The sequence below is a fragment of the Engystomops pustulosus genome, chromosome 2, assembly GCF_040894005.1.
Source record: "Engystomops pustulosus chromosome 2, aEngPut4.maternal, whole genome shotgun sequence".
NCBI classification, from domain to species: Eukaryota; Metazoa; Chordata; class Amphibia; order Anura; family Leptodactylidae; genus Engystomops; species Engystomops pustulosus.
Window position 1 is genome coordinate 37,111,702 of NC_092412.1, and position 26,951 is coordinate 37,138,652.

A 26,951-nucleotide genomic window follows, 5' to 3' on the forward strand; every position below is an offset into this window, starting at 1 on the left:
CACAATCCGTAGAATATTTCTTAAAATTCCATGATCCTTACCTAAAAGTAACTTCAGCTACCATTGTGTATTAAAGACACTTGACCTGAAAACATGACATGAATTTCTATCCAATGGCAACAATCTATTTTGAAAAAATATTTCCGGTATATTATAACACTGTTTGTTCAGATAGAAGACATATCTTTTTTTTAGGATAGTAACGTATATATATCTTTATATATATTTTACTTTCAACCAATTGCTACTGGTTACTAAAAAGTCTCCTACTTCATCTTCCAAGTACCATTGGTGATGATATTCTCGGTAGTATTTTGCCACAACAACTACCCATCTTCCTTTCGTTGGATTAGCTGAGCTAAGACCTACCTACTGGAGCTGGAAGGTCTTCTGTGGCAGAAAATTTACGGATATAAACCATGATTTTGATGGAGACTACATGGATTGAATTGCTTAATTTCAAATAGTTTCATACCTTAGATCACTTTGTTGTTACTGTATCAAACAAAATTGATAACATGCAAACTGTGAGTTGTAGATTTTACTTTATAGTCATATGACAGACTGATAAATAACACAGTGGATTGACTTACATACAATTAATATAGTTTGTGCAGTGCATTCATCTGTACATTTGAAGACCTTTTTTCTCATCACAAATGGAAATATGGAAAATATCATGTTCGAGAATTGCGAGTATTTCCCAACTTGGTATGAAGGGGGCCATGCACTAGCTTTGTCCAGCTCCAAAAATGGTGCAAGTTGTAGAACAATTGTACATCAAGCAAGACGAGGCATATAATCTCCTGGTTGCCTGGTTGGGTTGTGCTGGATTGATCAAGAAGCCAGAGTTTCTTGATATACCCAATGTGCTTAATAGGTGAGGCCTTCTTGTTGGCCATTGACTTGAAAGGCCAATCCTGCAACCTCCTGTAAAGCTGAGTAGTAAGAACATGCAGTAGGTCATGTAACATTTAACCAAAGATGAATGAATACTGCTACCAATGCATTCAAGAGATTCTCAGGGGTTGGCAAAAACTTTGGTCCAGCACCAAATATACGGTAAAAAGCCCCTAGTGATAAAATGACCAAGGTCCAAAGTCACAGCATAATGGTTACCAAAGTTTGATGCCTTTCAGGCACACTTTGTACCCTTAATTATGACTTAGGGCACATACTATGCCGTAAACACATTGACCTTTGGTAACCAATCACTATTGTGACTTTGGATCTTGGTGATTTTTTAATAAAGGCTTTTTATTGTATATCTGGAGATGGACCACGATTTTTGGCAGTGCATTGTTCTACTCTTGCAGCATTGCAGCAGGGAAGCCCTTGCTCAAAAGGCTCAAGATATTGTCTAGCAGGGGATTCAATGAGCTGGAGATATTTGTTACACATCATACGTGTTGGACCCCCAGCAGATGGACTATATTTTGTGATGTGACAACACTATAATTTGGATTAGGTTTTCTTTCTTAATTAACATAATTGAACATACAATAATGAAAATTATTTTTTTAATTTATTTTGACCTTTTAACTTCTTAAATGTAAACCATTGCACCCCCTTCTGAAAAGCATCAATTTGGAGGGGTATGTGAAAGATAATGGTAATAGTAATAAATTATCAACGAAACAGGAAAACAAATTGTCCATACAGATTAAATGTATACTTTTGTATACAGTGAGCAATAACAAATCTTAAAAATAAAACAAAAGATAAAATAAAACATTTTAGGATGTGCATATCTTGTATGTAAACATGTTGTCTTTGAACATTGATCTGGCTGCATACATTCAATCTGACAACAATGACACTAAAATAGAACACATGGGTAGATTTTCAAATTTCCAGTGGTTTTTCTATAATTAAAAAAGTTAGTGTTAAAAATATAAGTAATTTAATTTTCGCTCAGATTTCCAGGCTAAGGATGTTTCCAAAAATGTTTATATGTCATGAAGAAAGTTTTTATTTCGGTTATATATAAACACGTCTAGGCCATATTAATGTTCTGTGCAATTCAGGTTTAGAAACATAACACAGTGGTGTACATAAGACAAACAATTTTCAATATTAATGGAAATGTTCTAAGTTGTCTATAAAATTGATTTTCTAGGGTTAGTCCACCATTGCATAAACTGTATTTATAATGCTCCATTGTACATATCACTATAAGAGTAATACCATAAATGTGAAGTTCCTGCAGTTTGTTTTTGAGAAAATTATTTTTGGACCCTAATATTGTATGCAACATAAGACACAATCCAAGCTAAGGGTCGGAACACACGATTTAATGTACCAAGCAGTGCCAGAGACAGGACTCCAACATCATAGTTATATATGCTTCAAGGTGCTGCCGCAAAACCAAAAGCGCCGCAATGCAATCATGTTTTTAGTACGGAGCTAGTGTTCTGCAGGGGAGTAGAGACTCCTTGTATTGTCTATAAATATGATGCTTGGAGTCCCGGCTCTGGCAAAATGATCAGTCCGTGATCTCTTATTGAAAAACTGAGCACTGTCTGCTGTTTTACCACTAGCAATATCGAGGGCAAAGCCTTAGACATAAGGTGGTAAAAGAAATTACAAATTCAACTGATATGTAACGATACTCCAGTTCTAAGAGAATCTCCCTGAAATGTGACATGTTGTGCTGCTTTCCAAAAAAAACCATAAAAATACAGTACATAACTGAATAATATATACTCTAAACTGTGCTTACAAAAATATATCATTTTTATTTTGCAATCTTGTACATTAAATTAGGCTTCATTTAACCGATTAAATAGTATACTAAATCATTTCCAGATATTTGATCAATTTGGTTGAGCAAGACACATATTGGTTTTAGCAGAAAACATCTTGTTGTTGCAGTTCCAGATTTTTTTGCAGAACCTTAAACCCCACTTATTAATAATCTGTAAAAGTGAAATCTGTATGAATGGACAAACATTGAATTTGACTGTGTGCTGGTCATTGATTCAATGGATGACACACAGCCCAAGTTTGAGGCCTGGTCAGTGGTCCTGAAACGCAGATGACAAACAAGCCACAAACAATGGATCACAGGTCCATTGTTTCTGGCCCAAGATTGCACATCGGTAGGATTAAGAAGGACAAATCTGGTTTTAAGACAAGGTTTCACCAATATCACAGTTTAGGATTCTATATTGTAAGAGCAGAGAGACAATGAAACAATGTGATATGATGTTGTTGTGTGGGTTGATAACGTTCAATAGGGTTGCAGATGAAACTTCCTCATTTAAAATATTGCAAGTTACTGGTTCTGGTTTGGTAGTAATTGGTTGTTGATTTCTACTTTCATATTTGGCAATCTGTAACTGCCTCATATATCATTTTTATATTTTAGGATCATATGTAGGGCCATGCTGAAGAGGTTACCTCACCATTGTAACTTTTGCTGTATCTAACTGTTATTAAAGGAAATCTACTATGCATGCAAACAAACATACCTTGAGAATGCTGTAGCATACTGACTGCCATTCATAAACACATTACACAAAGATTCCTGAACTGTCCAGACAGGACTAATCAACCTGAGCTGGGTGACTCATATACAGCTGCTGGGGGACGGTGCAGCGATTGATTACTTCTACCTGTCAGGAACAACACAATGATTACATCATTCTCTGGTGCAGTGCAAAATTAGGGTAAGAGGAGAAGCACTGAGGCAGCCACAGGAGCGACAGAGCCTCATTATCACAATTTTATAATTGTTTTTTCAGCAAAACAAATCAGCGCAGGGATTAAACAAGATATGTTTCTTCATAGGTGTAGCTACAGCATTCTCAAGGTACATTTAGTTCACAATGCATGAAAACAAATGGTAGATTTCCTTTAACTTTGCAGCCAATCTGGACTTAGCATTCTTTTTGAATTACTAAATTTGAAAGCTGCCCTTTAAATAATTCTTGTGGATCCCATAATGTCTCAATCTAATGTGTTAGAAGCTTTACCAATATGTTGGCCACTGTCTTGTGTGCACATACATTGCAGTAAAATTACAGAATACTCCAGTTATGATGTTAAAATACCAAAATTAAATAAAAATAAGTATAAAAGTAGTATATAATAATGGAACAACAAAGGACCTAATCGGATCCCCTGTAGTACAAATCAATTTTAGGATTTAGTCACCAGTTATCCACCTTTAGTACTTAAGTTTTTGAAAGCCTAAATATTTTTGAACTTGGTTTATTGTATTTTTTGAAGCTTTAAACAAATATTTCATCCACAAATGACAAAGTGCTATCTACAACTCACAGTGTGCAATAACAGTAAACTTGCAGTTTGGTGTAAAAAGTTTCCTTCATTTTATTTATGTTCGGATTTGTTAATTCTCATTCAGTGACAGATGTGACTACAGCAGACACCACTACCACTAAAGAGATTAACAAATAAAAGATAGCTTTTTTTTCTTTTTGAATATTTACCCAGCATATTCTGTTGCTGATATCATAGGCTCTTTGCTTGTTTCTAATTTTATTTCTACACTGCTAAATCATCTGACCTAGCTCTGCTACTGCTGGACTTGCTAGCCCTACTGAGCCTTCTCGTGTCTATCAAAACTGGAGGCTGGTGCATCTCTACAGTGGTAGTGGCTGGTCTATCATCTCCTTCTGACCTGGCATTACTTATACTTCCTTCAACCATTGGAGCCACAACCTCATCACTACCTCCGTCATTTCTTACACTGCTTGGAGCAGAAGTAGTTGCGCTGCATGCACTGGTGCTGCTTGATCCATGTTTCCTTTCCTGTTCCACTGTCAGGTTGGCCCAGTTCTCCTCAGTGGCTAACGTATGGTGGTCAAGGTTGCCACTGAAAAATGATGGGTCGATAGCTTCTTCTGCAAGTGACGCCATTTTGAAATCAGAAAGTGGAGATCTAGCATAAACATGTTGCACAGTAGGAGGCGCAGCAGCTGCATTGGTGTAATATGGTGGGAAAGCCATACTTGAAGGGGCAGTTCGTGAGAGTGGACTAGGAAGATCTGCTTTATTGCAAGCAGGGTCAGGAACATATCGGTTAGTCATACCTTGCTTGAGTTTCTTCCACCCCAAGTGATATATCTCTAACATGTTCAGCAAAAGAGACACGCAAGCCACTACAAGCATAAATATGATGAAAATGGTCTTTTCTGTTGGCCTAGAAATGAAGCAGTCCACAGTGTTGGGGCAAGGCCACCGATTGCAACGATAAAGAGGCTTTAGCTCAAAACCATACAGGAAGTACTGTCCTACAATAAAGCCAATCTCAAACAAAGTCTTGAAAATAATATTAAAGACATAGGTGCGGAGAAGGGCCCCTCCTATTCTGATTTTTCCCCTTTCATCTCTAATAGGAGGTTTTACCTTCTTCTCAACTCCCTTCCTGAGGAGACGTTCTCTCTCATCAATACCTTTAATGCACTTCTTTAGCTCCTCTTCTTTTTCTTTTTTCTTTTCTTCCATCCGCACAATGTGCAAGACATGGCCCAGGTAAATGAGTGTAGGGGTGGACACAAAGATAATTTGGAGCACCCAGAATCTAATATGGGAAATTGGAAAGGCTTTGTCATAGCAGACATTCTCACAACCTGGTTGCTGGGTGTTACAAGTAAAATCAGACTGCTCATCCCCCCACACTTCTTCTGCTGCTGCTCCCAGTACGAGGATCCGGAAGATAAACAACACAGTCAACCAGACCTTTCCAATGACAGTAGAGTGTTCTTGCGCATTTTCTAATAGTCTTCCCAGGAAACTCCAGTCACCCATTGTTTCTGATTTCTAACCTGTAAAATAAACATTTAGGAGGAAAACTTTTAGAAAGGTGAATGAAGTAAAGGTATATTAATGAATCAAAAACATTTTCTATGGAGGTCTACTACTGTAACATATATGATGTTCTGTTTTCAGCATCATCCTCTGCCCATAAAGTATGGCAAAAGATGAGCTGCTGACTGTTATTTTGTACTTGCATTCTGTCATACACTAGTCTGATCTCTGCCTTATTCCACTCTTGGCTTCTTAATTGATTTCCACCTAACCCGTATGTCTCTTCTTGACTATGTACTAGACTGAAGAGGGTTAACTAGCTAAAAGGGACTCCTATTTCTCCCATTTCTCCCCTGTTAAAATATGCATATCAGGGAACCAGTTCAATCACATTTTGGACTGGAATTCTGATATTTTATAAGGCTACTGTTCTTACTAGCCTCTTAAATTGTACCTCTGTACTGTATTGTTCTCTTGGTTTTGCCTTATGCCTTATGCGAAACATCTGTCGGGGTCGGGCAGTGCATGTTCATATTCGTGGTATGGTAACTATGGCTTAGACTTGAATTCTGCGTTGTTGCACGAGTAGTCTGTGCTATTTACTAATACTTGTCTGTCAGCCGATGTCTCTATTACCTTTCTACCTCTGATTTACACTTGTCTTACACTATCTATTCCATGTTTACATGCATGGCTTCCTTGTTTTTAATATATTCCATTGTTGTGCCACTTTTATATCTTTGTATATGTACTAATAAAGACTATATTGTTTCATATAGTTCATATTCTTTTTCAATTTATTCATGTTACTAAATATGTGTTATATGGTATCTTGAGTGGGGATAAGCCTATGTACATTGCCTTTGCTGCCCATATCCCCTAACTCTATACTATATTGGTATTTATTTCTTTCCTGATTATGGCAAAGGTAAACATATGATAAAATCACCTATTTAGCGAAATGGGTAATTTTATCACCACTTATCATTTGATACCTAGTAAATGACATATCAGATTTATATCTATAAATGAAGATTATTGGGTTCACAAAGATGCCAAAAATAAATCTATACCCTATTAAATATTTCCCCTGTTTAATTAATCAACCACTAGAATAAAATATTAGTGGATTGACATGAGGTATTAGTTGAGTAAAAAGCACAGTTGTGCAAGTAGTGCCTCCAGAGAGGAAGTTACCGATGAGTCACACTGGTAATGGGGAATGTGGTGGTGGTGGGGGTCTTTGCTTTTTCAAAGTTCTTAAGGCAATATATTTCGATGCTGGGTCAGGGTCTTTGTCAGGTCAATAAGACAGATACAACAGAGGTCTGTACTAAATATAACATCTCCAGCAAGATACACTGTTGATGATGCCACAACTTGTATAAACATCTGTTGCATCCATTTGTGTAAGTACATTGAAGAAATAAATAGAGGAAGCCACAGCCCACGACTCATCTTTACCTCCCTCTCCCCTAGTACAACCCGGGTTTTTACTCAACTAATACCTTATCGTAATCCTATCTTTCCACCAGCCCTGGGATGGACACTGCAGGAATCATGTTATTCTTCAATGTGCATCCCCCACCTCTACCAGGTGAGTATGTTCTCTTAAGTATACCCTCAATAATCGAACAAGGTCATACAACAAACACCATAACGTGCCCCTGTCTTGTCTTTTCATAACAAAGAGTGGATTGAAATGGATTTATACAAACATGTGCACCCTTATATTAACACTCATAGTATTGGACAACCTACAGTAAAATAGCTACGAGGCAGTGCTAGAAGTATACAACAATGCACATACCTTGTCATGCATGAGGCATGGAGGCCAACCACCTAATAGATTTCTGCTCCTGGGTAAGAAACAAGAAAGTGTTGTTGTAGTAGGCAAAGGTACAAAATACCCAAATCTGAGGTTAGCTTTGCTTTTAATATACAATAAGTATAATAAATTGTAACTGTTCAAAATCTATAAAATTCATCCGTATTCTACAAACTACATCAAACACAAAAAGATCAGGAAATAAACACATGACTTTTGGTTTATCCCTTAAAGCTAATCAAAGTGATTTTAACTTATTTTTCATAGTTTTGAAAATTGTGAAATAAACTTTTACAATCTTTTTAATTAAATGACTTTTTGAATAAGCATTTTTAAATCACATCTACACAATTTTACCTAAGAAACAATCTTCAAATTCTAATGAACTGATAATTATGGGATGTATTCCTTTTAGAGAAGAACTTTTTTGTTTGAAATTAAAGAAAGATTATTAAAAACTAAAATGTATTTCTCACTGGATCCTAATTTTCATAGCTAACTGGAATAGGAAAAATTGAAGGGATCATTCATTAATTTGTGATGCCATTTCATGTGTCTGTGACTTCTTTAATTTCTTCCATAATTGATAAAAGACTGAGGGGTAGGTGTATGGGTTATGTTATAGGGCAGTGATGGCGAACCTTTTAGCGGCCGAGTGCCCAAAACCCCCCTTATTTATCGGTAATTGCCAACCAAAAATTAAAGCAGTAATTGCTCCCTGTTCTTCAACAACTTTCAATCATATTGGCCTCCTGAGGACAGCAACACAGTAGAAAGATGGAAAATTTGCATCATTTTAGCTTCTTTCTAGTGTCCCTCTGTACACAGAGAATCGTGGGGCCAGCAGGGGGTTCTCTATAGATAATTTGTCCCTGTCTACTCATTCTCGCTCTTCCTACAGTCCCAAGTAGCGAAGGAAGTATCAAAGTGACTGAGAGCAGCATCTTTTAAGTTGCTTGGAACTGCAGCAAGATCCTTTGAGTCCTGTCTGGTGAATTCTGTGCTGGGGCGATGGCCTGGATGCCCACAGAAAGGGCTCCGAGTGCCGCCTCTGGCACCTGTGCCATAGGTTCGCCACCACTGTTATAGGGGGTTTCTTAAAGGTGTTGGGCACTTTTCAATAAATGTCTTCCATTAGACATGTCTCTGCAAGTATATATACCTGTGTAATTGCCTCCTTTTACAGCGTCATCCTTTCCCTGCTGTCACCATGCTGTCCTTTGCATGTATGCACAACCTCCTGTTTCTCACTCCTTCAGTCCGTTATATTGGTGTCACCCATTGTGCCCCTTTCTCTCACAGTCCGTCTCACTTACAGACCCAAGGAGAGGGGAGGGTGGAGAGCTGGATGAGTCATCATCTCCTGCTGCAGCTCCTCCTATTCAACAGTGCTCAGACATGTAAACAAATATCCATAGAGAATTTTCAGAAAGCACTAAAGTAAGTAGCAGAACTGCTAAATCACTGAATAGTTGAATAATTTAGCAATTATTAAGGCACATGGACAACTAATGTAAAACCCTTTCAAGTGGTTTCTTTCAAACAAGTTTTGGTAATGGTAGAGAGAATCTCTCAAATTTATTTTCCATAATAAGGCACAAGCACCTATGAGGGAATTATTATTTGACCACATGTATTAGATATTAAGTCATATACTGTACTCGGTTCCACAATCCTTTTATTTGTCACTCTACTACCTGTGTTTAAAACAACTTATATATACTTATTGGGTTTAGGTCTGGCTGAGTCAGTCAGGAATGGTCACAGAGATGTTCTGAAGCCTCTGCTTTGTTATTTTAGCTGTGTGCTTAGGGCCATTGTCTTGTTGGAAGGTGAACCTTCGGCCCAGTCTGAGGTCCAGAGCTCTGGAAGAGGTGTCATCCAGTATATCTCTGTACTTGGCCACATTCATCTTTTCTTCAATTGCAACCAGTCGTCCTGTCCCTCCCCCCACAGCATGATGCTGCCACCACCTTGTGTCACTGTTGGGATTGTATTTGGCAGGTGATGAGGAGTGCTTGGTTTTCTCCACACATACCTGTTAGAATTAACACCAAAAAGTTCAATCTTTGTCTCATCAGACCAGAGAATCTTATTTCGCATAGTCTGGGAGTCCTTCAGGTGTTTCTTTACAAATGGGATGCGGCTTTCCTATGTCTTGCACTGAGGAGAGGCTTCTGTCGGCACACTCTGCCATAAAACTCTGACTGCTGGAGGCTGCAGTGATTGTAGAACTTTCTTCCATCTCCCTACTGCATCTTTGGATGTCAGCAACAGTGATCTTGGGGTTCTTCATTACCTCTTCATTACCAAGGCTCTTCTCCTACAATTTCTTAGTTTGGCTGGACATCCAGGTCAAGAAACAGTTGTGGTCATTCCAAACTTCTTTCATTTAATTATTAGGCCACTGTGCTTTATGTAACTTTAAGCACTGCAAAAATCCTTTTGTAACCTTTGCCAGATCTGTGGCTTGCCACAATTCTGTCTCTGAGCTTCTTGGGCAGTTCCTTAGACCTCATGATTGTCATGTACTCTAAGATGCAATGTGAACTGAGAGGTCTTATATAGACAGGTGTGTGCCTTTCCGAATCAAGTCCAATCAGTTTAATTAAACAAAGCTGGACTTCAATGAAGAAATAGAACTATCTCAAGGAGGATAAGAAGGAAATGGACAGCATGTGAGTTAAACATGAGTGTCACAGCAAAGGGTCTGAATATCTATGACCGTGTAATATTTCAGTTTTTCTTGTTAAATGAGCAAAAATATCAACATTTCTGTTTTGTTCGGTCAAGATGGGGTGCAGAGTGTACATTAAGCAATTACCAATTGGCTGCAATAAAACAACAAACTTGAAGGGGCCAAAATAATTTCCGTATCCACTAAATATTAAAAGACAGGGTATTTTGGGATGCAGATATATCTAACATGTTTATGATTTCATTTGTTTATTCTTATTTCTGATCTAGAGAAGATGAGGTGAGTAAAATTTGTTGCTTTTTTTATTTAAATTTTTTGAAAACTTTAAAAAATATGTTTACTGTATTTTTAAACCATCTAGGGTTCTTTGCTGCAGTTCTGCATTGGCCTGTCACTGGAAGATCGTTACAGATATTGCCGAATGACAATGACATTTAATTGTTTAACACCTGCGATTGGTCCCAGCACGAACTGTGGGTGTATGCTCCATATTGCTGCAGATACCTGGTATGAATGAAGCTGACTTGTGAGCCCTCTTCATACATCCTTAACGGCACCATGACTTAGAGTTATGTTGCATGTTGTTAATATTCCATGCAATTCCATCGAAAAAATGAAAACATTTTCTATACAATTGACAACACGTTACTTAGTTTTTTTACTGGGTTTGTGTCTATAGTTTTCAATGTGCTCTCCAAATGACACATCACCTTTATTCTTTGTGTCAGTACGATCACATAGATAACAAATCATAACTTTCTGTGGCACAAGCTACCATTTTCATTGCCAAAATTTTGGGAACTGTTTGAATTTTTTTAGCACTTTTAATTCAAATCTTTATGATTGGTATAATGGCAAAAAACATGCCAATTTCAACATTTGGACATATTCTTCCATTATATGGTTCACAACAGATAGCTTATCTCCTCCCCCTCCATGTACAATGATCTCTATATGGAGTACAATGTACAATGACCTCTATATACTGACCCACCATTACATCACTACTGACAATAGATGATGTCACAGCTTATCACATCCCCCTGTACAATAACCTTTAAATAAATAACACTGACCCACCCTCCTTGTACAATGACCTCTATATAGATAACATTCAACCACCTTACAAAGACCTCTGTATAGATATCAATGACCCATCATTACATCACTGCTGACAATAGATGATGTCACAGCTTATCTCCTCCTCCCTGTACAATGACCTCTATATAGATAACACTGACCCATCATTACATCACTCCTGACAATAGATGATGTCACAGCTTATCTCCTCCCCCTCCTGTACAATGACCTCTATATAGATAACACTGACCCATCATTACATCACTACTGACAATAGATGATGTCACAGCTTATATCCTCCCCCTCCATGTACAATGACCTCTATATAGATAGCACTGACCCATCATTACATCACTACTGACAATAGATGATGTCACAGCTTATCTCCTCCCTGTACAATGACCTCTATATAGATAACACTGACCCATCATTACATCACTACTGACAATAGATGATGTCACAGCTTATCTCCTCCCCCTCCCTGTACAATGACCTCTATATAGATAACACTGACCCATCATTACATCACTACTGACAATAGATGATGTCACAGCTTATCTCCTCCCCCTCCCTGTACAATGACCTCTATATAGATAACACTGACCCATCATTACATCACTACTGACAATAGATGATGTCACAGCTTATCTCCTCCCCCTCCCTGTACAATGACCTCTAAATTGATAACACTGACTTATCATTACATCACTACTGACAATAGATGATGTCACAGCTTATCTCCTCCCCCTCCCTGTACAATGACCTCTATATAGATATCACTGACCCATCATTACATCACTACAGACTATAGATGATGTCACAGCTAATCTCCTCTCCCTTCCTGTACAATGACCACTATATACATAACACTGACCCATCATTACATCACTACTGACAATAGATGATGTCACAGCTTATCTCCTCCCCCTCCCTGTACAATGACCTCTATAAAGATAACACTGAGCCATCATTACATCACTACTGACAATAGATGATATCACAGCCTATCTCCTCCCCCTGTACAATGACATCTATATGGATAACACTGACCCATCATTACATCACTACTGACAATAGATGATGTCACAGCTTATCTCCTCCCCCTGTACAATGACCTCTATATAGATAACACTGACCCAACATTACATCACTACTGACAATAGATGATATCACAGCTTATCTCCTCCCCCTCCCTGTACAATGACCTCTATATAGATAACACTGACCCATCATTACATTACTACTGACAGTAGATGATGTTACAGCTTATCTCCCCCCTCTGTACAATGACCTCTATATAAATAACACTAACCCATCATTACATCACTTCTGACAATAGATGATGTCACAGCTTATCTCCTCCTCCTTCTTGTACAATGACCTCTATATAGATAACACTGACCCATCATTATATCGCTCCTACCAAAACATGATGTCACAGCTTATCTCCTCCCCCTCCCTGCACAATGACCTCTATATAAATAACACTAACCCATCATTACATCACTTCTGACAATAGATGATGTCACAGCTTATCTCCTCCTCCTTCCTGTACAATAACCTCGATATAGTTAACACTGACCCATCATTACATCACTACTGACAATAGATGATGTCACAGCTTATCTCCTCCCCATGTACAATGACCTCTAAATAGATAACACTGACCTATCATTACATCACTATTGACTATAGATGATGTCACAGCTTATCTCCTCCCCCTGTACAATGACTTCTATATAGATAACACTGACCCATCATTACATCACTACTGACAATAGATGATGTCACAGCTTATCTCCTCCCCCTCCTTGTACAATGACCTCTATATAGATAACAGTGACCCATCATTACATCACTACTGACAATAGATGATGTCACAGCTTATTTCCTCTCCCTCCCTGTACAATGACCTCTATATAGATAACATTGACCCATCATTACATTACTACTGACAATAGATGATGTCACAGCTTATCTCCTCCTCCTTCCTGTACAATGACCTCTATGTAGTTAACACTGACCCATCATTACATCACTACTGACAATAGATGCTGTCACAGCTTATATCCTCCCCCTTCCTGTACAATGACCTCTATATATATAAAACTGACCCATCATTACATCACTACTGACAATAGATGATGTCACAGCTCATCTCTTCCTCTTTCCTGTACAATGACCTCTATATAGATAACACTGACCCATCATTACATCACTACTGACAATAGATGATGTCACAGCTTATTTCCTCTCCCTCCCTGTACAATGACCTCTATATAGATAACACTGACCCATCATTACATCACTACTGACTATAGATGATGTCACAGCTTATCTCCTCCTCCTTCCTGTACAATGACCTCTATATAGATAACACTGACCCATCATTACATCACTACTGACTATAAATGATATCACAGCTCATCTCTTCCTTCTTCCTGTACAATGACCTCTATATAGATAACATTGACCCATCGTTACATCACTACTAACAATAGATGATGTCACAGCTTATATCCTCCCCCTTCCTGTACAATGACCTCTATATATATAAAACTGACCCATCATTACATCACTACTGACAATAGATGATGTCACAGCTCATCTCTTCCTCTTTCCTGTACAATGACCTCTATATAGATAACACTGACCCATCATTACATCACTACTGACAATAGATGATGTCACAGCTTATTTCCTCTCCCTCCCTGTACAATGACCTCTATATAGATAACACTGACCCATCATTACATTACTACTGACTATAGATGATATCACAGCTCATCTCTTCCTTCTTCCTGTACAATGACCTCTATATAGATAACATTGACCCATCGTTACATCACTACTAACAATAGATGATGTCACAGCTTATATCCTCCCCCTTCCTGTACAATGACCTCTATATATATAAAATTGACCCATCATTACATCACTACTGACAATAGATGATGTCACAGCTCATCTCTTCCTCCTTCCTGTACAATGACCTCTATATAGATAACACTGACCCATCATTACATCACTACTGACTATAGATGATATCACAGTTCATCTCTTCCTTCTTCCTGTACAATGACCTCTATATAGATAACATTGACCCATCGTTACATCACTACTAACAATAGATGATGTCACAGCTTATATCCTCCCCCTTCCTGTACAATGACCTCTATATATATAAAATTGACCCATCATTACATCACTACTGACAATAGATGATGTCACAGCTCATCTCTTCCTCCTTCCTGTACAATGACCTCTATATAGATAACACTGACCCATCATTACATCACTACTGACAATAGATGATGTCACAGCTTATCTCCTTTCCCACCCTGTACAATGACCTTTGTATAGATAATATTGACCCATCATTACATCACTACTAACAATAGATGATGTCACAGCTTATCTCCTCCCCCTCCCTGTACAATGACCTCTATAAAGATAACACTGAGCCATCATTACATCACTACTGACAATAGATGATATCACAGCCTATCTCCTCCCCCTGTACAATGACATCTATATGGATAACACTGACCCATCATTACATCACTACTGACAATAGATGATGTCACAGCTTATCTCCTCCCCCTGTACAATGACCTCTATATAGATAACACTGACCCAACATTACATCACTACTGACAATAGATGATATCACAGCTTATCTCCTCCCCCTCCCTGTACAATGACCTCTATATAGATAACACTGACCCATCATTACATTACTACTGACAGTAGATGATGTTACAGCTTATCTCCCCCCTCTGTACAATGACCTCTATATAAATAACACTAACCCATCATTACATCACTTCTGACAATAGATGATGTCACAGCTTATCTCCTCCTCCTTCTTGTACAATGACCTCTATATAGATAACACTGACCCATCATTATATCGCTCCTACCAAAACATGATGTCACAGCTTATCTCCTCCCCCTCCCTGCACAATGACCTCTATATAAATAACACTAACCCATCATTACATCACTTCTGACAATAGATGATGTCACAGCTTATCTCCTCCTCCTTCCTGTACAATAACCTCGATATAGTTAACACTGACCCATCATTACATCACTACTGACAATAGATGATGTCACAGCTTATCTCCTCCCCATGTACAATGACCTCTAAATAGATAACACTGACCTATCATTACATCACTATTGACTATAGATGATGTCACAGCTTATCTCCTCCCCCTGTACAATGACTTCTATATAGATAACACTGACCCATCATTACATCACTACTGACAATAGATGATGTCACAGCTTATCTCCTCCCCCTCCTTGTACAATGACCTCTATATAGATAACAGTGACCCATCATTACATCACTACTGACAATAGATGATGTCACAGCTTATTTCCTCTCCCTCCCTGTACAATGACCTCTATATAGATAACATTGACCCATCATTACATTACTACTGACAATAGATGATGTCACAGCTTATCTCCTCCTCCTTCCTGTACAATGACCTCTATGTAGTTAACACTGACCCATCATTACATCACTACTGACAATAGATGCTGTCACAGCTTATATCCTCCCCCTTCCTGTACAATGACCTCTATATATATAAAACTGACCCATCATTACATCACTACTGACAATAGATGATGTCACAGCTCATCTCTTCCTCTTTCCTGTACAATGACCTCTATATAGATAACACTGACCCATCATTACATCACTACTGACAATAGATGATGTCACAGCTTATTTCCTCTCCCTCCCTGTACAATGACCTCTATATAGATAACACTGACCCATCATTACATCACTACTGACTATAGATGATGTCACAGCTTATCTCCTCCTCCTTCCTGTACAATGACCTCTATATAGATAACACTGACCCATCATTACATCACTACTGACTATAAATGATATCACAGCTCATCTCTTCCTTCTTCCTGTACAATGACCTCTATATAGATAACATTGACCCATCGTTACATCACTACTAACAATAGATGATGTCACAGCTTATATCCTCCCCCTTCCTGTACAATGACCTCTATATATATAAAACTGACCCATCATTACATCACTACTGACAATAGATGATGTCACAGCTCATCTCTTCCTCTTTCCTGTACAATGACCTCTATATAGATAACACTGACCCATCATTACATCACTACTGACAATAGATGATGTCACAGCTTATTTCCTCTCCCTCCCTGTACAATGACCTCTATATAGATAACACTGACCCATCATTACATTACTACTGACTATAGATGATATCACAGCTCATCTCTTCCTTCTTCCTGTACAATGACCTCTATATAGATAACATTGACCCATCGTTACATCACTACTAACAATAGATGATGTCACAGCTTATATCCTCCCCCTTCCTGTACAATGACCTCTATATATATAAAATTGACCCATCATTACATCACTACTGACAATAGATGATGTCACAGCTCATCTCTTCCTCCTTCCTGTACAATGACCTCTATATAGATAACACTGACCCATCATTACATCACTACTGACTATAGATGATATCACAGTTCATCTCTTCCTTCTTCCTGTACAATGACCTCTATATAGATAACATTGACCCATCGTTACATCACTACTAACAATAGATGATGTCACAGCTTATATCCTCCCCCTTCCTGTACAATGACCTCTATATATATAAAATTGACCCATCATTACATCACTACTGACAATAGATGATGTCACAGCTCATCTCTTCCTCCTTCCTGTACAATGACCTCTATATAGATAACACTGACCCATCATTACATCACTACTGACAATAGATGATGTCACAGCTTATCTCCTTTCCCACCCTGTACAATGACCTTTGTATAGATAATATTGACCCATCATTACATCACTACTAACAATAGATGATGTCACAGCTTATCTCCTTCCCCTTCCTGTACAATGACCTGTATATATATAACACTGACCCATCATTACATCACTACTGACAATAGATGATGTCACTGCGTATCTCCTCCCCCACCCTGTACAATGACCTTTATATATATAACACTGACCCATCATTACATCACTACTGACAATAGATGATGTCACGGCGTATCCCCCCCCCCTGTACAATGACGTCTATATAGATAACACTGACCCATCATTACATCACCACTGACAATAGATGATGTCACAGCTTATCTCCTCCCCTCCCTGTACAATGACCTCTATATTGATAACACTGACCCATCATTACATCACTACTGACAATAGATGATGTCACAGCTTATCTCCTCCCCTCCCTGTACAATGACCTCTATATTGATAACACTGACCCATCATTACATCACTACTGACAATGTAAGTTTTGTACTATGTTAGCGAGTTTAAAGAAATTCCTGTTGCTTTTGACAGGTCAAATAAAGTAATCTTTGTGAGATTATGATACCTTTTAAAGGGAAACTGTCATCAGGAGCCCTTTTTCTGGCTCCTACATTAAGAATAGCGTGCACATTGCAAAAGAGATTTCATAGTAAAACTGTCTTTTTCTGAAAAAAATATAAGTTAGATGAAAGTTTACCTTTCTGTATACAGAGCTGGGTCGCTAGTCCCCTGGGAGTGGCCAGTGAGGAGAGGTTTCCCCCCACCCTTGGGGAAACCGCTCCGTCATGCATCAATTTTAAATTAAAACAAAACCTCCCATGTCCCCCATATAACCCGCCCCCCCCAAAGTCGCTTGCCCTTTACCCTTCAGGACCTCATGTCTGCCCCATAAGTCCTCACTGGCCACTCCCACGGGACTAGGGACTCAGCTCTGCATACAGAAAGGTAAACTTTCATCTAACTTATCTTTTTTTCAGAAAAAGACAGGCATGGTTTTCAGGCATGATTTAACAGGTTTTCTGAAGTGACAGAGAAAGCCTGTTAAAGGACATCTTCCACATCTAAAGTGTCCTAATTAGACTGCTCGTTCAGTCTGGTGGATAGGGGGGAAACGATTTTAGCAAGTTTTCGGGCATCTTTATTAATAAAATGGGAACTTTGTAAAACAGCCGGAGTCTATCAGGCCGACGGTACCCAAGCGCCTCTCGGCTTCCCCAGCTTTTAATTTATTCACACCACCCCCTGCTCCGGGCCGGAGAATGACATCAGAGGGCCAATGCTTGGAGAGAGCGGGGCATGTGCTCTATCTACGTTTGCCCAGCCAGCAGCAGCTTGCACCTGGGGTGGGGTGGGGAGGGTGTCCTGAATAAATTAAAAGCCGGGCAAGTGTCAATATGCGTAGAAGACATATGTAAATATATAAGCTAACCAATGCAGAAAATAAATCAAATAGAATAAGCCGATGAAACATCTAATACACCAGCAGTGGAGCAAGTAGAGTACAAATAAAGTTAATAAATTGCAAATAAAAATACATAAACAAACATAATTATAAAAATGTTAGGTATCACCCCATCCCATTATGTCCAGGCTATCAAAGTAGCTGCTGCTAGTGAACCCTGTAACGACCTATTGTTTGAATCGAAACTCGCAATTTCACAATGCCTAAAAATTTGAATAAAAAGTGATCAATAGGTCATTAATTCGCCATGATTTTAGCAATGAAAGGTTCAGCTCAACCCGCAATGAATTTCACCTCACAAACGTCTGTATGGCGAAGAATGAAAACGTTATTGGCATAGGAATACAACGAAACGAAGACATTTTTAAAAAAATTCTAAAAATTTTTTCATCATACAAACAATAACATGAATTTGCCAAAATGGGAATAATTAACTTCAGCTTCTGACACAGTGATGAGCAGCAAAGCCTGGACTCACTGTATAATACTTTGTAGGCCAGTGACATCTCAAGTTAAAGTTTGCCCTGCATCTTCCCAATGTTCAATAGCATAATAGTAGAGCATGCTCTCTGACATTACCATACATCCACCAGCCTAGATCCTGGCATCTGCCCAGGTCTTCCTAGTTTTTATGCCAGATCTTTCATGATGAGTACAGGATAATCAGTCAAATGCTCCATATTCAGAATATAGGAAACTTTGGGTAGAACGAACCAGGTCAACTAATTCTGGAAAAGTTGTTGCAGCACATAGACCATCCTTCATCACAACACTAGGAAATCATAAATTGGTCAGAGACATCAGATTTCCAATTTCATCTGCCAAGTTTGTAACAATCTGATGGTAGATCCTATTATTCATTATCTAAAAGGGACTGACTATGTTTTCCATCACAGTATTTCCCTTTCAATAGAAATATCAACAATAATAATAATTCTTTATATATATATAGTGTACAGAGAGTACACAGTGCGGCACAGAGTTTGCCAAATCACTCCCTGTCCCCATGAGGCTCACAATCTAAGCAACCTACCAGTATGTTTTGGAGTGTGGGAAGAAACCGGAGGACCGGGAGGAAACCTACTCAAACACGGAGAGAACATAACAAACATGTTCTGACAAGCAACGCATGTACTTTATGTTAAGAATAAGATGATGGGTGTCTGAAAAAGTTCTCTAAGCAGTGTTATCACTACAGTACATTAATATACCACTACCATATATATTCATCTTCCTTATAGCCTCACAGCCTGCCAACATAACCATATTGTACATATTGTAAGAAATGGGTCCTTTTCAGCTCAGTTACGCTGTAATGTATATTTTCCACCATTGCACCTGATCAGCCCATCAACAAAGATCAATGGATAGAAAAATAACTATAGATAAACTGCTAGATAAATAAACCAAGAATTTAGATAGGAAAAAGGATGAATAGATAGATAATAGACAGATATGAGAAAGATATATGATAGATAAAAGAGATTCATGATAGATAGAAAACAATTTTATACAACATACAATTTTATCACCTTATCATCCCTTTTTGACTTAAAAGGAAATTTGTCACCAGGTTCTACCGCATTGAACTACTACCACCACCCCTTCCTCCAGGTAGGGGATGAAATATCCTTTCTAGAATCCCCTCTTTTTACCTATAAAAAAAATCTCATCCAAAGTCAGGCAAATATGACTCTTCTCACCTCATTTGCACATGAGATGAGTCAAGTTTAGTGGTGGTAGGCAGTGTCCAGAGTGCCCCTATCTTTACTTTTAACATGCACCTAGAAACATGCTACTGGTGTCATATAAAAGATAAGAATCCTCTTTCCGATCTCAACAGGTTTGCGGTTCGGTGAGCTACAGAATTGGACATACAGGCAGTTAAAATATAGCTGGGAACTGGATCTCTATCTGCAGCTTGTATTTCTATGTCTTTTGCGGTCTCTATATATTTGGTACTGTAATTCACAGAACCACAAGCCTGAGATCTGAAAGATAAAACTTTTATCTTTAGTATGACACCAGCAGCTTGTTTCTAGGTACCATTGAACAAAAGATAGGGGCTACTGAACTGACACTCCCCCTACATCCACGAAATTTGACTCATCCCTTGTGCAAATCATGAGAGAAGTGTCATATTTGCCCGACTTTGGGGCATTTTTTTTTAAAGGTAAATGAATGATATTTCACATACTAGAGGGAATTCTAGAAAAGGCATTTCATATCCTACCCGAGTGGGCTAGTAGTTTACTGGGGTAAAACCTGGTGATAGGTTCCCTTTAAGAGACAGTGGGTCTAACATAATAAAATACATGACTTACCTATGGGATGTCTCTAAGCAATATGCCAATGACAAGATGAAATAAAGAGATACTGTGGACTCTTGGAGTCCCTTTACTGTAGAGGTAAGTGAAGCATACATAACATGGGTGGGCAGCTGCCCCATTCCCACCATGTACCATAAAAACATCAGGGAGGGGAGACACATCATTTTATGTTTTACTAAGGATGTTATGATAGCACAAGTGATGGCGGCTGAGAAGACAAACACTAGTAGCTATTATCAGGAAAAAGATTCTAGTCAGAATGAATGTAACTAAAAATATAAAACATAATACAGAGTATACGTAGAAAAAATGACCTAGGGAGGTGCTTCATGTGTAAATCATATTTGTTTTTTAGATGTTCCCTATGCTACAGCCTGAGGTCCAAGTTGGAGGCGCTGTATTGGAACCATAGTCTTAAAGCGGTCTGCAAATGAATGTTATTGTTTTTATGATAAAAAGTTATACAATTTTACAATATACTTTCTGTATCAATTCCTTAGGCTACATTCACACTGCAGTTGCTGCAACCGCAGCGCACAGGGAGAGGAGGAGGAGGTGAGCGCAGCTCTCTCCATAGGAACATATGGTGCACGGAGCCGTACTACGGACAAAGATAGGACATGTCCTATCTTTTTCCGGGGTACGGAGCGGTACGGTGCCATACACTCCCGTTGGGCGCTGTGCATATATACGACGGCCGTATATACGTCCTCCATACGGCAGTGTGAATGTAGCCTTATGGTTTTCTGGATCTCTGCTTGCTGTCCTTCTATAGAAGCTTCTGCGTCTACATCCAGCAGACAGAAATCTGACCATGGTCACACAGGTGCACGGCTCGTTATATCACAGAGAGTAATCAGAGCTGTGTGATATACACATGGAATAAAGACACCCACTTTATTTGACACCAACCACGGAGTGCTGCCTTTTCCTCAACTTATATATATATATAAACATCTATGGCCTGGTGAAGAATCCCGTCCTGGTTTGAAATACGCTGAACATTTTCACAAAGATTCAAATTATCGAAGTAAAACACCTTTAATGGTCTGAATTGACTTTACACTTCATGATATATTTAGATTATAATATATTTTTGAGCTGCTTTTTTAGCCATTCCGTTAATTCCTACCTCAATAATTTATAAAATAATATAATACTGTATATACAAAATCACATAATAAGAAGAATATTAAAAATAATAATTATTTTACTCTCACACTGCAATTGAATTGTTAGCTTTCTTTATCACACTATTACCGTATGACTACTCTAATGTATCCTATATTGCTATAAATGTTCTTTTCATTCAATCACATTTTAATTGAATTTGGGGCTTACATGCGACATTTATAGCTATGGCTAATTTTAAGTCATTTAATCCCCGCATCAATAATTATTATTATATGTCCTGTATAATACAGTATATACAATATCACTTAATAATAATAATCACTTAATAATTTTAATCTCACGCTGCAAATACATTTTTAGCTTTTAGTTTTATTTTATATCTATTGTTATCTAACCACACTATTACCATGTGAGTACTATAACGGGGCACATTTACTAACAAAAGTGCAAACTGCACTAAATGCACTTCTCCTGTGTAGTGTGCAGGGGGCGCCAGATTCAGGATTTCTGGCACATGGTCTTCATGAATCTGGCGCCCCCTGCACTGCCCTGACAGAGTGCACTACACCATTTTTTGGGGCACCTTTAACATGGGGTGGGCAACACATTTCTGTCAGACTTTGCATGTTAAATCTGGTGCGTGGTCCGACTGAGCACCGGAAGAACCCCAAATTTGTGTTGTGTGGAGCATAGTGCAGCCGCCCCACAAAATGGTCATATGGGACACAAATGTGGCGCGGACACTTCTTAAATACCTGTGCAAGCAGTTTGCACCTAAAAGAACGTGCAAAACCCAACAGAAAACTGGCGCACGACCCTTAGTGAATGTGTTCTTTATTAGTATAAATTTTCTTTTCATCCAATCACATTTTAATTGAATTTAGGGCTTACGTGTTACATTTATAGCTATAGTGTTCATACCTAATATTATTATATTTATCCAAATATTCATCTATGTTTATATTATACAATTTTGATGGTTTATTATTACATCACTTATATAACACTTAAATACTTGCAAGTTCTATACATATTTATCTTTGTCTCTGGATTAGTTACACATAGGAGATATAATTTTTGTCAAGCGCTATGGAAATTGATGGTGCTAAATATAGATTATTATTGTTTTGGCTTCTGGCGTCCCCCTTTCCTTCTCATAGATATTTCGATTTAGTGACCACTGTCATTTGTCTAATCTGGTCTGAAATACTCCCTATAATGTGTAATGTGCGGCGGAATATGTTGGTGCCATATAAATACAGATTATTATTATCCTGTAAGCGTGCACCCAGCGCGCAATTGTGAACAAGCTGGCGAGTAGTAAAGGTTTGTAACTTATTGTCCCCCAGCAATACATAAATAATCAGGCGTGTTAAGTCTCCTATTCAACAGGAGGCCATGAAGTATATGAATGCCGTTACATCAACAACAAATGTATGTAGCAAATCCCCCCTGCTTTACATGTCTGTGTGCCACCCTGGGACATGCTTATCTCAGCAAGTCTAGATGTGCTGAACCAGGGGAAATACTGCCAGGTCAACGGATGCCTACAGCCAGCGGGGGGCAAAATCAGACATAGCAGCAGAATTACTCATCTGGACTGTCAATTCTTGCAGTTTTTTTTAATGAACCCTTCAGTATGAAGTAATATATTTCTACCAGATCTATAGGTAACTTGGGTGTCCCCCAGGGATAGTGGTTGTCGGTGTATTAAATAATGACCTCACAAAGTTGGGGCTTACAAGAATATCAGTAACCAAATAATTGCAATCTATTGTCGGAGGGTGTGAACAGTAACCTGCTAAATCCTGCAGATGTTTATTTCATTTTATTTGTGTTCTAGGGAAGGAAGGGATTTGAACAACTCACTGTTTACCTCATAACACAAGGATTTTTATTGGAACCACTACGTTTTGTAAAACAGACAAATAGGCCACCATGTCCTACAAATATGATAGATATGAGATAGATAGGTGAAAGACATAGATGAAAGACGGACAGAGATGAGATAGATACATAGATAGAAGAGAGTGAGAGATAGATATGAGCTACATGAGTATGAGATAGATAGATAGATAGATAGATAGATAGAAGATAGATTGATATATGATAGATAGATATGAGATAGATAGAAAGATGTAAATTATAATATATAATATAATAGATAACTAAATTGACTTTAACTAGATAGAATTACAATCAATATATCGTATAATAATATGAGAGAAGAAGATGTATTGATAGATAAATAGGATAAATAGATTTTATATTGATGGTTAAATTGATGGATATGATATAGAATTATTGGCAGATAGAACTAACATAGCTGCTAGATAGATAGATAGATAGATAGATAGATAGATAGATAGATAGATAGATATGAGATAGATAGATAGATATGAGATAGCAGATAGATAGATAGATAGATAGATAGAAGATTGATAGATAGATAGATAGATAGATAGATAGATAGATGATAGATATTAGATAGATAGATATTAGATAGATAGATAGACACATAGATCAAAGAGATATAAGATAGTTGGTTGATCGATGCTGATATATAGATGATAGATAGATAGAATTTAGAGATATGAGACGGACATGTGATATATATAAGGCAGATAGATAAATAGATAGAAAAGTATATAGAAGATAGAGATATGAAATAAATATGAGATAGATTATTTGATAGATAAATAGATGGATAGATATTAAAAAGATTATTTGATAGATATTAGATATATTATATTATATCTATATATTATTGTAAACAGAATGTGAATGTGTGTTGGGCTCTAATAAAATTCATGTACATCCATAGTAACATACTAAACATTCATACATCCACACATTATACATGCACAATGCATACATAGTGTGTACATAGTTTACTACGCTCAATACCTGGGTTTATTTCAAACTTGTACAAAAAATAAAACCTGTCTCTTTTGGCAGCAGTACACAGCCCCCTCCTATGTATTCAGCAGAGAATGATATGTGACCATGGAACAGGCTGGAAATCTAGTCCAGTGCACAATTACATCACATGCCGCAGACCTGCACAGTCCACAGTCATACAACCTTTATAGATAGCAGCATCAAAGTGCATGAGATTGATCATCAAGCCTTTTGCAATGTGTGAAGGATACAGGATGGGGTTTGTATAGTTTGGATTCTATATACTACTATATAGCTGAGTGTTAGTGATGTGGGAACAAGTGTGTATGGCACAGTGGTGTGATTCTCAGGTCATCTTAAAAATCCAGCCCTCCTCCCACTTATCCAACACCCAGCACACCACATCTGCAGCTTACCAAACAGTCCTGACCGCCACCAGCCGGCTCTACTCATAGATTTCCTTTTCTGGGCATTTGGTAACAGCCGAGGTTGAAAAATCAAACGGTAGAAAAGTTATTTTTGCAGGTGACAGGGGCGTCTTAATGTTCCAAAGAGTCCAGGGTCTCCTCTTCATCCATCTCTGCTGTCACATTCTGTGAGCATGCATGGCTGAACCCAACAAGTTAGCATTAGGCTGGGCTAGACCACGCCCTTCATACCTCTCCTAAACCGTGGTCCCTGTCACTGGTGGGGGGAAGCCGCCCTGATAGCCCACAGCCCTGCTCTTCACTTTTCATCATAGAAATTGGGAGGGACCCGGATTACTCTAAAAAGGTCAGGGTGTTACATGATTGTTGACCTTTAGAAGTTTAATTTAGTAGAATCTTATGGCATCAAAAAAAGTCATTTTACAGTTTTCGTGACCCCCATAGTACAGTATCAGTATCAGTCGTGGAAATTTTGTGAATTTATGGTTTTAAATATTGAGCACTCTTTGTATTTTTACGGTCCCCTACTTAAAGACACTTGACTTACAGACGACCCGTAGTTAAAGACGGACTTCTCTGCCCCCTATGACATCTGATGAAGCTTTCTGGATGCTTTACAATAGTCCTATATTGCAATGATCAGCTGTAAGGTGTCTGTAATGAGGCTTTATTGATAAACCTTGGTCCCATTACAAAAAAAAAATTGAAATTCCAATTGTCACTGGGGCAAAAAAAAACTACTAGAACTACAATCATAAAATATACAGTTTCGACTTACATACAAATTCAACTTAAGAACAATCATATGGACCCTATCTTGTACGTAACTTCCTGTATATGGCTATATTTTCCACACCGATAAACCTTGGCTCTATATAAAGGCAAATACATAATCAATCTATTATCTGATAAGGCATTTGCCTGTGTATACCTAAAGTGATAATGCAGTGTACTGTGATGTGTGTATTTTTAGTCACTCAATTTATTCTATTGAAATATCCTACGTAAGTGAGGACAATGACCTGTACTGGCTGACAAACACAATTACTGCTACGTCTTCAGCGGTAAGTCATATCCTGTCTATTACACTTGTCATATGTGTCATGGGGCACCACAATGCAAATGAATGTACAGGCAGTCCCCGGGTTACGTAAAAGATAGGGTCCGGAGGTTTGTTCTTAAGTTGAATTTGTAAGTCAAAACTGTTTATTTAATAATAGTAGATCCAGACCAAAAAAATTTTGGACCAAGTGACAATTGGAGTTTAAACATTTTTTGCTGTAATGGGACCAAGGATTATAAATAAAGCTTCATTACAGACACCTTACAGCTGATCATTGCAATCTGGGACTTTAGTAAAGCATTCAGAAAGCTTCACCAGAGGTCAGAGGCGTCTGTCTGTAACTATGGGTTGTCTGTAAGTCGGGTGTCCTTAAGTAGGGGACCACT

At 38.1% G+C, this 26,951-nt stretch overlaps 1 protein-coding gene across 1 annotated transcript; it reads right to left on the reverse strand.

The window, feature by feature from the left end:
* Window positions 1-871: 871 nt before the first annotated feature.
* GJA3 (gap junction protein alpha 3) lies at window positions 872-25,735 on the reverse strand. The gene is made up of 3 exons (XM_072134270.1): window positions 25,491-25,735; window positions 7,586-7,634; window positions 872-5,792 (listed from the first exon to the last, which is right to left on the reverse strand). Exon 3 carries the CDS (start codon window positions 5,773-5,775, stop codon window positions 4,510-4,512), a length of 1,266 nt encoding a protein of 421 aa, XP_071990371.1. The 5' UTR covers window positions 5,776-5,792; window positions 7,586-7,634; window positions 25,491-25,735; the 3' UTR covers window positions 872-4,509.
* Window positions 25,736-26,951: the final 1,216 nt, after the last annotated feature.

Bases quoted from the DNA above. Each gene is read 5' to 3' on its own strand.
- GJA3 (XM_072134270.1), bottom strand. From the start codon at position 5,775: ATGGGTGACTGGAGTTTCCTGGGAAGACTATTAGAAAATGCGCAAGAA.